Source organism: Saccopteryx bilineata, chromosome 6, assembly GCF_036850765.1.
Source record: "Saccopteryx bilineata isolate mSacBil1 chromosome 6, mSacBil1_pri_phased_curated, whole genome shotgun sequence".
NCBI classification, from domain to species: Eukaryota; Metazoa; Chordata; class Mammalia; order Chiroptera; family Emballonuridae; genus Saccopteryx; species Saccopteryx bilineata.
In genome coordinates, this window is record NC_089495.1 from 204,787,799 (window position 1) to 204,803,687 (window position 15,889).

The following is a 15,889-nucleotide window of genomic DNA, read 5'->3' on the forward strand; positions in this document are numbered from 1 at the left end:
CGGCCGCTCTAGCCGGCGGGCGGGACCATAGAGAGCCCGCGGCACCGCCCCCTCACGGCCCGAGAGCGCCCGCTCGCGCGGCTCCCACAATGCACCGTACAATGGCCCGACCGCCGCCACTACCGGGGCCTGAGCGGGCCTGGCGGAGCCCGAGCGCGGCCCGGCCCGCAGCGCGGGGTCCCGAGCGTGGTGAGTGCCGGCGAGGGCCCTGGGGGACGGCGGGGAGCGGGGCGGGAGACCGTCTCGCCGCGCCCGCGCGCCCAGCACCCGGAGCGGCGGCGCCCCTCTTTTCGGGCCCCTCGGCGCGGCCGTCCACACCCCCGACCGGGGCCCCTTCTGCGTCAGCCCGGGCCCAGATAGGCCCCAGGGTGACGAAAACTCTCTCCGGACCCGATACTTGGGTCTAGGGGACGCGAAGAAACTCCACCGGCCCCCCTCCCTTCCGAGATCGGGAGACGCAGCCCGAAGGGTCCCCTACCTCCAACCCCCGGGGTCCCTGGAGACCCAGAGAGGCTGCACCTGCTCCCTCTCTTCAGACACGCCTACCCGGACTCACAGAACCCCCTTCCCTGCTCCGAAGAGTCCGCTCTTTACCTTCTGTTTCACTTTCCAGAACCTCGCAGTCCTCTTTGAGGTTCTTCTCAAATACCTGGTTCTGGAGAACTCCGATTAAGACCTGCCCAGACTTCCCTCCGCAGTAACCATGCGCTCTCACCTTTGATATCTTTCATCCCGATACCGATCCGCACTCTGGAAATTCGGGGGATTGACTTGTGACTATCTGGACCCATCCCCCTCGCCCCCCATCTCTTTTCTTTCTTTTCTTTTTTCTTTTTCTTTTTTTTTTTTTGGTGGGGTCCCTTAGAGATCCAGTTCGCGTGCCCATTATTCCTGGCCCTATACCTGCCCTTTCCGTCCCATCCCTGAGCTCTCCAGACCCGTGCCTGAATCTGTTCCTTCCCCAGCGGCCGTCCACTGCCATCTCGCCCAGCTCCCCAGGAAACGTGACCTTTCCCACCACGCAGCTGGGTGGTCTAGATGCGGCCGGAGGAGCCGGGCGGTTCCCTGCTAGTCCAGTCCCGCACTATGGCCCCATCTTGGTGGGGGAGAGGGACCTGGAAGGTAGAAGAAGATAAGGGGACCTCAGTGTGAGGGAGTTGTTGGTGCTATCACCTGCCCCTGTGGCCTGTCCCCTGGCTTCTGTATTTTCCCATCTGTCAGTAAAGAACCGTGATAGAGGCTAGCCTTGGGTTTCTAATAGCCACCCCCCCCCCACCGCCCACCTCCCAGGTGAGGCCACCAGATTGGGGCGGGGGCGGGTGTGGGTCTCTAATCAGGTTTCTTCTGCATGAAAATGGGGCTGGAGTGAGGGGCAGCCCTTTTTTTTTCAGGCCTCCCGGGGAGTGTGAGGCCGAGGGAACGGGAGGAAATAGCGACTCAAAGGGACTCGGAGTTAGCCCATCTAAACGGACAGAACTAACATAACAGCCCGCCCGCCCGAGAGCAAATCCACCCCTGTTAATCCAGTTTGATGTCTGTTGGAATGATGCAAGTCACTGAGACTCTCCAGCCGCTGTAATTTAATTCTCCCACCACGCTGGGGTGTGTGTGAGAGCGCGCGTGAGGGGGGTAGCCGGTCTCCTCCGCGTCTCACTGTTTTTCTGCCAGTCACTGTGTCTCTTGGATTTGTTTCTGGTTTCCAGGTCAGGTCCTGTTGTTGTTTGTTGTTTTTTCTTTTCCTCCTTTAAATCTATTTATAATTTCCCCGTTGCTATTTTGGGTTCTGCTTAAGAGAAGATTCTATCCACCCCAAGGAACGGGTTCCAGGGCGTGTTTCCTCCTCGGCAGGTGTTGAATTGAGTTCTTCAGATCCCCAAGTAGCTCTTAGGCAGGAGGGATAAAAGCTATTTTAGGGTAGTCACTGAAGTGGAGCTGTTAATCCTCTGTGGGTCTCTCTAGTTAAGAACACTTAGGGATTAACCCTTTCCTTGCTGCAGGAGGGTCATTTCTCAGCAGTTTTTCCAAAGGGTTAGAATTCAAGTGTGGCAGCAGAAGGTGGGAGCATGCAACTCAATACAGAGGCAAAGATAATCACTGCCCTTTGTTGGGTACCCACAGCAAGCCCAGCCCTGCGCTGAGCACTTGCGTACCTGGCTAACATAACCCTTACAGGCAAGCCCGTGAGGTAAGGATTTTTCGTTTTACAGATGAGGAAACAGGCTAATAATGGAGAAAGAACGCAGTTTCTATAGAGATGATGTAACACCATAAAAACTAGTTGCATCAGAAGGCAGCCAGCATCATGGCTCACGACAGGACAGACAGACTAGGGAGCCGTTCGTCTCCTGTCAGCTTCCAAAGAGGCCACCGAGTTTTTACCAAGCGTTTGGACTTGGGGCATGGATAGTAATGTAGGAGACTCCTGAAGGGAGAGAAGTCAGGCCCAGGATGTGGTCCTGTGGGACGGTGAAGTAGAGGGGGCTGGTGCGGGGATGTCCGAGGCTCGCTTTGAGGGGAAAGGGGAAGGGTGCATTCTGCGGAGATGCTGGGAAGGGAAGGAAGCTGAGGTCTGGAAAGTTAACATTAAAGGTTAAAAGGGTGGGGAGGAGAAGTCCTACTCAGGCCGCATGTGGAAAGAGGCAGACGATTCAGATGTCGGAGCGGGCACTGCAACTGCGTGCATCACACATTTTACATGTCAGACGCTCTCAAGAGTGTCGTTTCACTTAATCCTCCATCAGAATATTGTAGGTTAGAACAAGGAGTCTCCATTTTATTTTGGTTTAGAATTTTTATAAGCATTTACTGGAGCCAAACCAAGGACAATGTCAGGAAGCAAGATCTCAGATGCTCCCAGTACATCTCTTTTAGAAATTGAGGAAACTGAGGTTCAGAGAAGCAAAATAACCTGCCCACGGTGTCACAGCCAGCCAGGGGCAACGCTTTTGATAGCAGGTCTAAGGTTCCTTCCGTGCGACCTCCCTCTCCAGATCGGCGCCAGACGAATCTTAGGATGAAAATACACTGTCACTTGGGAGGGATTGATCGTGCTGTTTCATGGGAACAGGTTCTGTCAGCTTCTCGATGGTTACGGTTAGTGAGTGCGACCAGAAGAGCAGCTTTGAAAGAGAAGCAGGCTTCTCTGACAGCCTGGCGGAGGAAGCGGTGTGAAGGAATGGGCCAGATCGCGCGAGGGAGGCCCAGGCCTTCTGGGTGACAGGAGTTTGCAGACAAAGGACAGAGAGAGGGAGACTGGATTCCCAGAAGGGTTCCTAAGGAAAATCTAGCAGCTTGGGTTATTGGGCAGCCTTTCAGTGACTGTAGGTAAGGACTTCCGCTGTGCCTTTTTAAAAGCGTAGGGGGAATAGGATCAGGGTGTTGGCCGTTTTCTTTTTAAAGCCATAGCCCCATTAAACGCAGATCAAGGCAAGCACATGGCTGCCGCCTTGCTCCTTTGGTTCTGAGTACAGCCTCCTGAGCTCTTAGCTGCCGCCAGCCTGTTTCCTAGAAGCCCATTACTCACTCTTTCAGTAGCAGTGCGCTGAACTGCTGTGTCTTGTTTGTGCTTGTTCAGGAGAACCGATGAGGTGGACGTGTGGGAGGTGGGGGATGTACTGTTCTCTTTCTGAGTTTGTGCGGAATTTCCAGGGCTCGGCTCCCCTCGCACAGGAGCCAGCGTGATGCAGCCAGCTTCCCTTTGGCTGCCTTTCCCAACTTTCCAGAGGCTGAGGCGCACGGATTCAGAGACCAAGCGAGAGCAGCATTTTGACTTTGAAGGTGGGGGAATCCCCTCCACACTAGACATTCAGACTCCCGCTTGCTGGCCACCCAATTCCAAGGTGCATAGAAATCGCTAGTATTGTAAACAGGTAATTCCACCCCTGTGAAGAAGGAGGCGACTCAAACAATGAAAGCCAGACGTCAGAGGCCTTTGAGGTTTATAGTGAAGCAGGTCAGTATGCCTTGACTCAGGCTCAAGTGGGACTAGTTTTTAGTGCTACCTACGCCTCAACAGCACGTGACTCATGCAAATGCAACCACCTTTGTGCAGATCTTTCTAGGCAAATCTCCACTTGTGATGGGGAAATGTTTATCATGTTACACTGAATGTTTCTTCAACAAGTAGAATGGTTCCTGAACAGGACATAGCTCATGTTAATGATGAGCAAAGCTCTCTAGGGCATGAACCCGCTGATCCCATCATCTCGTCCACGGCCGGTCTGTTGGATGAATGGTCACTGTAAGCAGCAGGTGCTGATGAGCTGAGCAAGCGTTCTGTGGGCCACAGCTAGTTTGTGTGGTTGGAGCCCTCCCCAGATTCTCATGGACAGACACCCCCCTTTGCTCCCTTCACATGGAAAAGCCTCATGACCATATTTTGGCATGACCCCTTCAAAGGGAACCCCTGTTGTAGCAAGTTGCATTGCGATTGGTAATCTGTGCTGAGCTTGTGAGTGTGACTGTGGGTCTGTTGTCCCCTTTTGAGAGTCAGTTTGGCAACTCCTATCCTCTTTCTCTGAGTTGATGTCAAGACAGAAGTAGTGTCACCTTGTTTCAGCTGTCCCCTTCCCCACTCCTACTTAACAAAAGAAAGGATCAGACTTCAAGATAATGGCTCCACACATTGGAACTGCTGTCAACTCAGTTTAAACTAGAACTTCCTGAGAATCAACTTACATTCAACAACCAATTCACCCATCTAAAAGAAAGCTGAGGGTCCTGTTTTAGATGTTAGGTGTGTGGAAGTGCAACAGATACGATCTGAGTCCTCAGTAAGTTTAGTGGAGGAGACTAAATTGTAATGCAAGTGTTACCTGCTTGTCATAGAGAAATGCGTGTGTACTGTGAGGGTCTGTAGGAGGCGCTGCTCAACAGCTTGGGGAGTGGGACAGGCTTTGCTAAAGACACATGACCTGGGCCTGACCAGGTGGTGGTGCAGTGGATAGAGTGTCAGATTGGGATGCTGAAGACCCAGGTTCAAGACCCCGAGCTCACCAGCTTGAGCGTGGGCTCATCTGATTTGAGCAAAGCTCACCAGCTTGAGCCCAAGGTTGCTGGCTTGAGCAAGGTGTTACTCAGTCTGCTGTAGCCCCATGGTCAAGGCACATATGAGAAATCAATCAATGAACAACTAAAGTGCCACAATGAAAAACTGATGATTGCTGCTTCTCATCTCTCTCCGTTCCTGTCTGTCTGTCCCTATCTATCCCTCTCTCTGACTCTTGCTCTGTGTCTGTTAAAAAAAAAAAAAGACACATGACCTGGGCCTGAGACCCAGAGACGTGGAGGAGGGCCGGATGGGACAAATACTGGTTTAGGGGAAATGCTGGACTCTATTGCCTCCTCAGAGAGAACTTCTTGATGTTGATGTGCTGCTGGCACAGGGGCTGTCTTTTCAGAGTGTAAACTTCCTAAGGAAAGGTTTTTCTTCCTCTTCTGTTGCTTTCTGGGCATTTTATTGCTCCTTAGCACCTCCATGAGGAGGAGAATAGTGGAAAGTAGTGGGTGGCGGGAGTTAGGAAGGGAGGAGCCGCTCTTCCTAAGTTTAATGGAAAGGATGTGAAAGAGAAGTTAGAGGAGAGAGTTTGGAGTTTAGGGCTTGTGTGTTCTCAGATTATCTTGTTTCCTATCAGCCTAGGTGGTACTGATAATAATGGGTATCACGAAGTACTATCAGCCTAGGTGGTACTGATAATAATGGATACCACGAAGTACTATCAGCCTAGGTGGTATAATAATAATGGTTACCACGAAGTACTATCAGCCTAGGTGGTACTGATAATAATGGTTACCACGAAGTACTATCAGCCTAGGTGGTACTAATAATAATGGATACCACAAAGTACTATCAGCCTAGGTGGTATAATAATAATGGTTACCACGAAGTACTATCAGCCTAGGTGGTACTGATAATAATGGTTACCACGAAGTACTATCAGCCTAGGTGGTACTAATAATAATGGATACCACGAAGTACTATCAGCCTAGGTGGTACTAATAATAATGGATACCACGAAGTACTATCAGCCTAGGTGGTATAATAATAATGGTTACCACTAAGTACTATCAGCCTAGGTGGTACTGATAATAAATGGTTACCACTAAGTACTATCAGCCTAGGTGGTACTAATAATAATGGATACCACGAAGTACTATCAGCCTAGGTGGTACTGATAATAATGGTTACCACGAAGTACTATCAGCCTAGGTGGTACTAATAATAATGGATACCACGAAGTACTTACTAGATGCCCAGCCTTCTGATGAATGCTTTGTGCTCATCTCATTTAATCCTCAAAACATTCTTCGGATTCAGGAGATTATTAAGCCTGTTTCTGTAAATGAGGAAACAGTTCAGGGAAGGAAGTGATCGGAAGGGCTGAGATTGGGATGGGCTCTGTTTGCCTCCAGAGTCCGTGTTTTCGTGGTATTGGGCTCCCTAACACCGGTGTCCTGATGTTTCAGGTGAAGAGAGTGTTTTCTGAAGGCTGCGTCGGAGGCGTGACCGAGCAGAGAGCCCGCGTGGAGCTGATGGCGAGGCTTTCTGAGTAACATGGCCCTTCGCCATTAGCCTTGCCATGACCACATTTTTCACCAGCGTCCCCCCCTGGATTCAAGATGCAAAGCAGGAGGAGGAAGCGGGCTGGAAACTAGTTCCCAGGCCCCGGGGCCGGGAGGCGGAGAGTCAGGTGAAGTGCCAATGTGAGATCTCGGGGCCGCCCTTCTCCAGCGGGGACAAGCTGAGGCCGCACAGCCTCCCCGCCCCAGAGCAGAGGCCGTACAGCTGCCCTCAGCTGCACTGTGGCAAGGCCTTCGCCTCCAAGTATAAGCTGTACAGGTAGGTGGCACCCTCATGCCTCTTCCTGTCCTTGGTTTCCAGAGGACAAAGCCAGAGAGACTCCACTGAATGTGTCCGAACAGTGGGGTTTCATTTGTCCTATAAGTGGGTCCTGAGTGCCAACCATTTGGGGGTCACTCACTAAAAAATAATGGTGGTGGTTTTTATTCAAACACTGGACTCGGATGGGTACAGTATCAGACAGCCATGAAGAACCTACATTGAACGTTTTTTCTATACCACTTTCCCCACTCCTTTAAGGTAATGGTGAAAATCTCGGCCAGAAATGAGTACTCCGTCTTAGAACTTTGGCAGGAAAAGGAGACGCTTGGTCCAATCTATAAATTATAAAGTGGAGGCTCAGAGTGGGGAAGGAACTTACCCAAGGTCATGTAGCTTCTTAGGTCCTTCAGTGCCTCTTCTCCTGAGCCAGCCTGTCACTCAGATGACTGCTTCTGTGTCTGTGGAGTCCCCCTGGCCTCTGGGTCAGTAAGCCCAAGAACCCCTGCGGCAGTGACATGGGCCTGGGAAGCCCTGGTGCATGCAGACGCAGCGCAGCCTGAAGGGAAGAGCCCCGAGAGCAGTGCTGACTGCCCAGCCTGCGCATGCCCCGTCCAGCTGCAGGGCCTGCCTGCTGCGCTGTCCTCCGGCTCCATGTCCACCACACTGTGGCGTCCTGAGCTCCCGCTCCACGCTGGGCGCAGGTGCACAGGCCGGCTGGCCCTCCTGGAGGTCACTGTCTCAATAGTGGAGATAGACAGCAAACAAGGAACTATGTGAACAAGACGAGCACAGAGCTTCAGTTCCTTGTCTGGGTGGGGATGAACTCAGACAGGTACCAGGGTGGTGTGTGACCAGGCCTGCCCTCACGACAGGTCTGTGTCCTCAGCAGGGCTTTGACTCCGGGCGCTCCTGTGTCTTCGGTGGACTCCAGCTGAGGCTCCCCTCTTAGACCATCATTTTTTTTTTGGAGAATTTTTATGCATTTATTTGAGCCAGACTGATGATACATGCTGAGGAGCACGATCTCAAATGCCCTCTGGGACCCTCATGGTGACAGGCTGGGTGCTGGAGCGGGGCTGCAAGAAAGGTCCCAGTCAGAGAGGCGGGCCCTGCTCTCCCACGCTCATCTGCGACCCGAGGTGGGTTGCTGTGCCTTCACGTGCAGAATGGGGGAAGTGGACTAGGGGTCCCTTGTCACTTCCCTCGCAGACAGTCACATCCGTTATGTCACAGGAGGTCAGCAGTGACCCTCACAGGCGTGGACGTGGGCCTCGCATGAGCTGTCACGGGGATGCTTGATGCCCTCAGGTAGAAAGGCTTCCTGGGTGCCATGCTAGAGACAGCGGGCCTCCTGCCGAAGTGAGCCCAGTTCTCAAGGTCTGTGTTTAAAATTAGCCTTTGCCACTGACAGACTGGCAGCCGGGCCTGCCCTGTGCTGCAGCCCCTTAACGGAGAGCAGGTTCATAATTCAGCTCCCAGAGGGCCTGGCAAATACTGGGCCCGCCACGTCTTGCTGAGCCGATTCTGAACGTATTAAGGAGCTCTGGACTGAATTCCTAGAGTCGGAGCTGCTTCTTAGCCAGATGGCAGCAGGTGAACCAAGGGGCACCCTGAGCTGCCACACCATGAAAACAGGTTTTCAAAGATGCTGGTTTAGGCCCTGGCCGGTTGGCTCAGCGGTAGAGCGTCGGCCTGGCGTGCGGGAGACCCGGGTTTGATTCCCAGCCAGGGCACATAGGAGAAGCGCCCATTTGCTTCTCCACCCCCCCTCCTTCCTCTCTGTCTCTCTCTTCCCCTCCCACAGCCAAGGCTCCATTGGAGCAAAGATGGCCCGGGCGCTGGGGATGGCTCCTTGGCCTCTGCCCCAGGCGCTAGAGTGGCTCTGGTCTCAGCAGAGCGATGCCCCGGAGGGGCAGAGCATTGCCCCCTGGTGGGCAGAGCATCGCCCCTGGTGGGTGTGCAGGGTGGATCCTGGTCGGGCGCATGCGGGAGTCTGTCTGACTGTCTCTCCCCGTTTCCAGCTTCAGAAAAATACAAAAAAAAAAAAAAAAAAAGATGCTGGTTTATATTGCAAACAATTTCAACCGTAAAAATGGGCACGCAGTGAAAAACTAATTTTCCTCACATTGAAGTCATTCTCCCCAAAGGCAGCTGCGGGGACAGTCCAATGTAGACTCCCTTTTTATTTTCAGGGGTTGTATTACTATACTGTCCTGAACTTCCTTTTTGACTCAGCCCCAGATCAGGAAATTTAGATATATTTCATTTTCCTTTTATTGTGTCATTTAATTCCTTAAAAAGGAAATACACTCACATAATTCAGAATTCCAAAGGTACCAAAAGGTACACATGGAAGTTCTCCATCACACCCATAAGATGTATATTTGTTCTCCCCCAAGATACCAGTGTGATCAGTTCTTCCATACCCTCCCAGAAGTATTTCCAGCACACAGGCAAACTTGCACCATCTCCCTCTTTTCTATGCATCAGACCAGTCCATCTATACTCTTCTGTGTGGTGTCATTACTGTTTTTCACTTACTGTGTTTTAGGAGCTTGTTGCCTGTGGGTACATAGAAAGCTGACTCATTTTATTGATTTATCATAATTTATAGAACCAATGCCCTGTTGATGAGCATTTAGCTGGTTTCTGATGTGTTGCTACTATACACAGTGCTGCAGGGAAGAGTACATCTGGGGCGGGGCAGAGCTGGGTTTCAGTTGGGAGTATGCAAAACAGTTTATTCTTGTGTCATTATTTACTAATTATTGTATTGGTTTTTCGTATAAACAACTGTAACCCTACTCTTGCTTGTCCCTATATGTGATTCTGCAGGTGGGCAAGGATATCTAGAATGTGCTTGGCATGGTATCCCATCCGGCCCTTCCGTGATTTTTACATCTAGTGCCCTGTGGATGGGCACCTCAGTTGTCTGGCCAGCCCTTGTGACCCTGTCTCTCTCCTCTCTCCTCCATCCCAACCCCAGGCACATGGCCACCCACTCAGCCCAGAAACCACACCAGTGCATGTACTGTGATAAGATGTTTCACCGCAAGGACCATCTCCGGAACCACCTGCAGACCCACGACCCCAACAAGGAGGCCCTCCACTGCTCCGAGTGTGGGAAGAACTACAACACGAAGCTGGGCTACCGGCGGCACCTGGCCATGCACGCCGCCAGCAGCGGCGACCTCAGCTGTAAGGTGTGCCTGCAGGCCTTCGAGAGCACCCAGGCGCTGCTCGAGCACCTGAAGGCCCACTCGCGCCGGGCGGCGGGCGGGGCCAAGGAGAAGAAGCACCCCTGCGACCACTGCGACCGGCGCTTCTACACTCGGAAGGATGTGCGGCGGCACCTGGTGGTGCACACGGGCCGGAAGGACTTCCTGTGCCAGTACTGTGCCCAGCGGTTTGGCCGCAAGGACCACCTGACCCGGCATGTCAAGAAGAGCCACTCGCAGGAGCTGCTCAAGATTAAGACAGAGCCAGTAGACATGCTGGGCCTGCTCAGCTGCAGCTCCGCAGTCAGCGTGAAGGAAGAGCTGAGCCCCGTGCTGTGCATGGCCTCCCGGGACATGATGGGGGCCAAGGCCTTCCCCAGCATGTTACCCATGGGTGTGTATGGTGCCCACATCCCTGCCATGCCCGGAGCGGGCATGACACACTCCCTCGTGCACAACACACTGCCCATGGGGATGGGCTACCCTCTGGAGTCCTCACCTATCTCCTCTCCAGCTCAGCTTCCTCCCAAATACCAGCTTGGATCTACCTCATACTTGCCCGACAAGTTGCCCAAAGTGGAGGTGGATAGTTTCCTGGCGGAGCTCCCCGGAGGCCTGTCTCTCTCGTCCGCCGAGGCCCAGCCCACCTCACCTCAGCCGGCGGCAGCGGCGGCAGCCCTCCTAGACGAAGCACTGCTCGCCAAGAGCCCCGCCAACCTCTCCGAGGCCCTCTGCGCTGCTAATGTGGACTTCTCCCACCTCCTGGGCTTTCTGCCCCTCAACCTGCCCGCCTGCAACCCGCCCGGGGCCGCGGGGGGCCTGGTCATGGGCTACTCCCAGGCCGAGGCGCAGCCCCTGCTCACCACACTGCAGGCCCAGCCTCAGGATCCCCCGGGAGCTGGGGCGCCGCTGAACTTCGGGCCTCTGCACTCCCTGCCCCCCGTCTTCACCTCGGGCCTGAGCACCACCACCCTGCCCCGTTTCCACCAGGCGTTCCAGTAGCCCCCGGAGGCCCGCAGCTCCGGCCCGGACTCCGTTCGGGAGCTGCCTGTCCATCCCACCTGAGTCCCCGTGAAGGCCGCTGAGCATTCGGAGCTGGAGTCAAACAGAAGATTCCAGTGTCTGTGGAGCACTTGGTTTGGGGGCTCGGGCCCCAGGACGTTCCGGGAGGAGCCTTGAGCCCAGCCCCGTGAAAAGGTCGCATACTATAGGACTTCAGGTATCTTTCCTCTTACGTTTTTGATCTGAATCGGGAGCCACATTTAGTCCTCTCCTTCTCCAAAGTGTCAGACCTCCTTCTCTGTGGGGAAGGGGAGACCTGTTAGGGACACAGAGGGTTTCACTTTGGATGACCTTCAGAAAGCTGAAGAAGCCCGCCTTCTGGTCCCAACCTGCAGACCCCACGGCAGTTGGTCACGTCCTGCTGCAGGGGTTCCCTCGGCTCCATCACCTGCTTCCAAACCCCAGGCAGGGGAGAGGGCCTCTGTGCCCCCCACTCCTGTACCAGCACCCGCTCTCAGTCAGTGTTGTCCCGCAACGGTCCTGTTTACACGGTCGCTTCAGACACACCACTCCCCGGCCGAGCTGTCAGCCTTAGCGTGATTGCAGTGCACATTGTTTACACACCGTGAATCCATTCCCACCAGTCTGTTCCGGTTGGCACCAGCTGGAACCTTTTGGTACCTGGTGTTAACTGGAGCCTTGTTTACAAGGCGGAGTCGGGTCTCGCTGACTTCTCTTCACTTGAGGTCCTATTTTTCCCCCGTGGGGAAATAAACTGACTCTGGACTGCTCCCGCCCCCGCCGCTGTCCCTGGCTGTGTCTGTCCCTGCCCTCCTTGGCAGGGGCTGCAGGACACAGGCAGGGGGACAGGAGCAGCTTCCTCACAGGTCTGCAGTTCTGTTCTCCTCCAGGGACACGTCGTGACCCCGCGTCCTCCTTCTGGAGCAGGGAGGGGAGAAATGAAAGGCATACCCACTTCTCTTCCTTCCCGTTCCCTGACCCTCGCCCCGAACATCATGTGCTGTGATCACGAGTCTTGGGAGGGACTGGGTTCTAGGCTGGTGCGAATAGCGAAGGAAGGGGTGTTAGCCCCTCATTCGTCTCCCTCCTACTCACCCCTTCTCCAGGAAGTCGTGGAGTTGTTGGAAGAAGAGTTTTCAGAAAGTTAGGACTGGGCAGATAGTTGAGCCCGAATCTGGGTGCGTCCGAGCCCCCCACCCCAAACCCTCTTCCTCACAGGGTCCCCTGCTCACCCCCACTTCGCAGTTCCCTTGGACTCAGGGCCAGTGTACATAGGCTTCTCTGCTCTCCATCCGGCAACTCCCACCTTCCTCTGTAGCCCCCTCAGTTTTGCCCCTGGTACTCAGCAAGGATTCTTGCAACAAATGACGAGTTCCTCTGACTGGTGGGGCTCTGCGCGGACAGCACAGCCCTGGCCCGGCGGGCCCCGGTCCCTGCTCCGTCTCCGCTCTGCACAGGCGCTCTTCCCGCAGTAGCTCAGGGGCCACCAGTGTGGGACCCTCCCGAGGTACCTCCACTCTGATTCAGAAACACACTTCTACCTCTTTACTACAGATGGCAGCCAGCATTTCTGGGCACTTCCCTGGGGGGAGCCTCCTGCTGGCCTCTCCGCTAGGGTTTCAGGACAAACTACCAAGGAACTGCCTCAGCGTCCTCCCAGTCCCCGCCTCTCCCCTTCCGTCTAGAAAAACTTCGGTCACAGGCAGGTCCAAGCCCCAGGCCTCTGCTTCAGCCCGGCCAGTACTCTGAGACGAAAGCCTGCAAGTGGAGCTCTCCAGCCCTTGATTGGAAGCAATGTGCAGAAGAAGCATGTTTTGATTTAGGCAGGGTAGCCTGGGATACCTTTATAAGAATAAACCAGATATAAAAAATGTCTGGCAAGGTTAGAATCAGACTCGGTGATTTGCTTCTATAAATTAGTTTCAGTGAGTCCCAGGGACTGATTAAGATTTATTTGTAAAGCGTCCACCTTGGTACGCAGCCACCTCCTGCATGCTGTGCATGTTGTTGGGACTCGTATGACAGGAAATGGTACGTGGGGTCCAGGCCACCTCTGCGCTGCCATTCTCCTCATCTCTGGTCTTCATCACTAGACCCAGTGGCTCCGCCCCCGCCCTACCTCCTTAGGTCCCTGATCTCCTCGTGTGCAGAGGCTGTTAGAGGAGACCCCTCTTCTCTGCCTGTTAATTCCTGGCCCTTCCTTGAATTCTAGCCCCCATCAGTGATGCTGGGAAACTCATAGGACAGGCAAAGCAACTCTGGAGAACTGTAATGAGTCTTGCCCCCCCCCCCCTCCTCCAGTGCCCTCACCTGCACAGGACTTTCCCTATCACTGTGAACTTGGCTGGTGCAGAGGAACATCTGCCTTCACCTTTTATTTTTGGACCATAGCCACCCAGCTGTTTCTTAAACCTCCCTTTCCATAATTAAAAAAACAAACAAACGCCTTATCGGCCTGATTATTCAAAGGATAAGAATAGCTTTATCCTACACTCAATACCAAACCCACTTTGGTACCCATATTGAGGTCATGAGAGCCTGAGGGACATCTGTCCAGGACAGAAGCCATGGCATGTGGCAGAGGCCAAACAGGGACCAGGAGAAAGGGGCGACGTCCCTTCTCCCACCATCCTTAACTGTGCTCAGTGATGAGCTGCCTGGATGGGGCAGGCCCCTCCCACCCTGCCCGTAGCTGGTAGCTGGTCAGGGCTGAGTGCAGTCCTGGGGCCAGAGGATGACATGCCCAGCTCTGTCAGCACAAAGGATGTGTGCATCTCAAACAGGTGAGAGGGAGGGCCGGGGACCAATGAGTTTCTCCTCCCCTCCCCGGCCCAGACCTTTTGCAAATGGCATTTTCATGGAAATCCGGGAAGCAGGTGTGATTACTTTTTTGCTCGTAGATATTGTCCTAAGTTGAAATTCTCCCACTGCCCTAAACTTTCCCCTTATAGCCCTTTCGATCTCTCTCCCTTCCTTTTGGTAGCTGCCCCCCCACCTCCCCTTTTATCTAGGAGCTGTTTGTAAGCACGACCTTTTTTTTTAACAGGTTATATTGTACAGGATCAATATTTTGCTTTTTAACAAGGATATTTATGTAATAAACTTTGCCTTAGGCAGGTGTTGGCCAGCAAAATCCAGATTCCTCTGGGATCCCACCCTGGCCTCCCCTGGAGCTCTGAACCTGCTGTGGAAGGAATTGGCTGTGACCTTCACCACTGGCGAGGAGGGCTGTGGCCAGGGAAGAGGGTGTTCTGGTTCTGGGAGGAGAAGGATCCACCATGTTAACTAGTGCCTCTGTGGAGGGGTCTGGAAGCATTCCAGGCCAAGTCAGATGTAAGTGGACCTCCTTAGCCGATCCTGCCTGTGCACCTCTCCACCTCTGAAGACCCAGCACTAGAGACCCCGGCCCGAGACACCGCTTCTCCTGCGGCTCCCTCCCTCCCTCCCAGTGGTCAAGGCTTTGGAGCCACTCTTTTGTAACGCCAGATTATTTAAAGAGAAAAATACAAGACAAAAACCTTCTAGCACTTTGTAAACACAGTGAATAACCTCTTGGAGTATTTTTGGCTTTATATAAAACAAGGTTTTTAATTGTAAAATATAAGTGCCATTAGAAAATGCACAGGGCGTATCTTTGCTAAAGTAGATTTTTCAATGTTTTACAGAATTACATTTTCAAAAAAAGTTTTTATAATGAAGTTGTTTATTAAAAACTTCTGAATGATGTGGCTGGAAGTTGTGAACCTGTCTGATTGGGGAATGGGTTGAAGAAAAAGCCTGGGGAAGAAATAGAATCTCCAAACATCTTTGGTGTCCAAGGGAATGTGAGTGTAGGACAGACGGTGACAACCTACACTTGTCACCTAGAAACTTTGCACTTTGAAATAAAAGATCTTAATAGGATGCCTTTGAGGTAAGTGGCATCATCCTGTCAGTTAATCTTGGATGCAGGGGTCGGAAAAATGAAATTAGCTTAATGAAATTTCATGCAACTGAAAATGTCAGGTATGGATTAGTCTTTAGGTTAGTATTGACCCAGCAACTCAAATGGTTGGTGTTGGCATTCTGATTTCTCTCTGCCTTATCTTGCGCAGTGGTGACTTCATCCTCAGGGTCTACAAAGTGGCTTGTCCCTTTGTGTAGCAGTAGAATGCTGCTACTCTCACACAGTGCTGACCAGGAAGAGAAAGGGAACCTTGACAGACTCTTAGGAGAGGGGAGTCCTTTTATTCACAGAAACCCCCGTAAGCATCTCCTGTCTCACTCGCCTTTATGTGTTTCTGTGTTATCCCCAAAGCAGTCACTATACGCCAGTGATGACAAGGTTGAGACAGGAAAATTGGTTTCTCAAAGGGAATTTGGGGTACTATTAGGAAGAATGGATTTTGGTTGTCAACGAAGAATGTCATCTACTGCCCTCAGTGCACAGCTGGTAAGTGACAGAGCTGGGACCTGCCCTTGCCCATACTTGTTCCTATCCACTAGGTTCAGACAGACTGTTGAGAGGCCGACAAGGCTTGGCCAGTCGCTAATAAAGGTGCCATAGTTCCCACTTTCCTGGGCCCTACCCCTCTGCTGAGATCCTCCCATCCAGGGCTCAGACCGAGCTTGCTTCTCCACAGTATGGAGCCAGTGTCCATAGCTAAGTACAACCCTGGAGTCCAGCCCAGGAGTTCTTGGGGCACTAACACGTGTTAATGTGTGTAACAGGTGTTTTGTGTGGCCCTTCATCTCTTTGGCCTTTATTTGACAAATGTTCACTGTCCACTCCAATGGGTCAGATTGCTGGCTAGGGCCCCGGGGGAAC

At 53.0% G+C, this 15,889-nt stretch overlaps 1 protein-coding gene across 2 annotated transcripts; it reads left to right on the top strand.

Annotated features, from left to right (window-relative positions):
- The first annotated feature begins 55 nt into the window (after positions 1–55).
- Positions 56–14,806, top strand: PLAGL2 (PLAG1 like zinc finger 2). 2 transcript variants are annotated; one of them, XR_010725967.1, is made up of 4 exons: positions 56–189; positions 6,466–6,838; positions 9,828–11,278; positions 14,196–14,806. XR_010725967.1 is itself a non-coding variant. In XM_066234130.1 (3 exons), exons 2-3 carry the CDS (start codon positions 6,579–6,581, stop codon positions 11,059–11,061), a joined length of 1,494 nt encoding a protein of 497 aa, XP_066090227.1. In that variant the 5' UTR covers positions 56–189; positions 6,466–6,578; the 3' UTR covers positions 11,062–14,806. The 2 variants fall into 2 exon arrangements, 1 of the variants encoding a protein (XP_066090227.1); XM_066234130.1 differs by having other exon boundaries at positions 9,828–14,806.
- Positions 14,807–15,889: the final 1,083 nt, after the last annotated feature.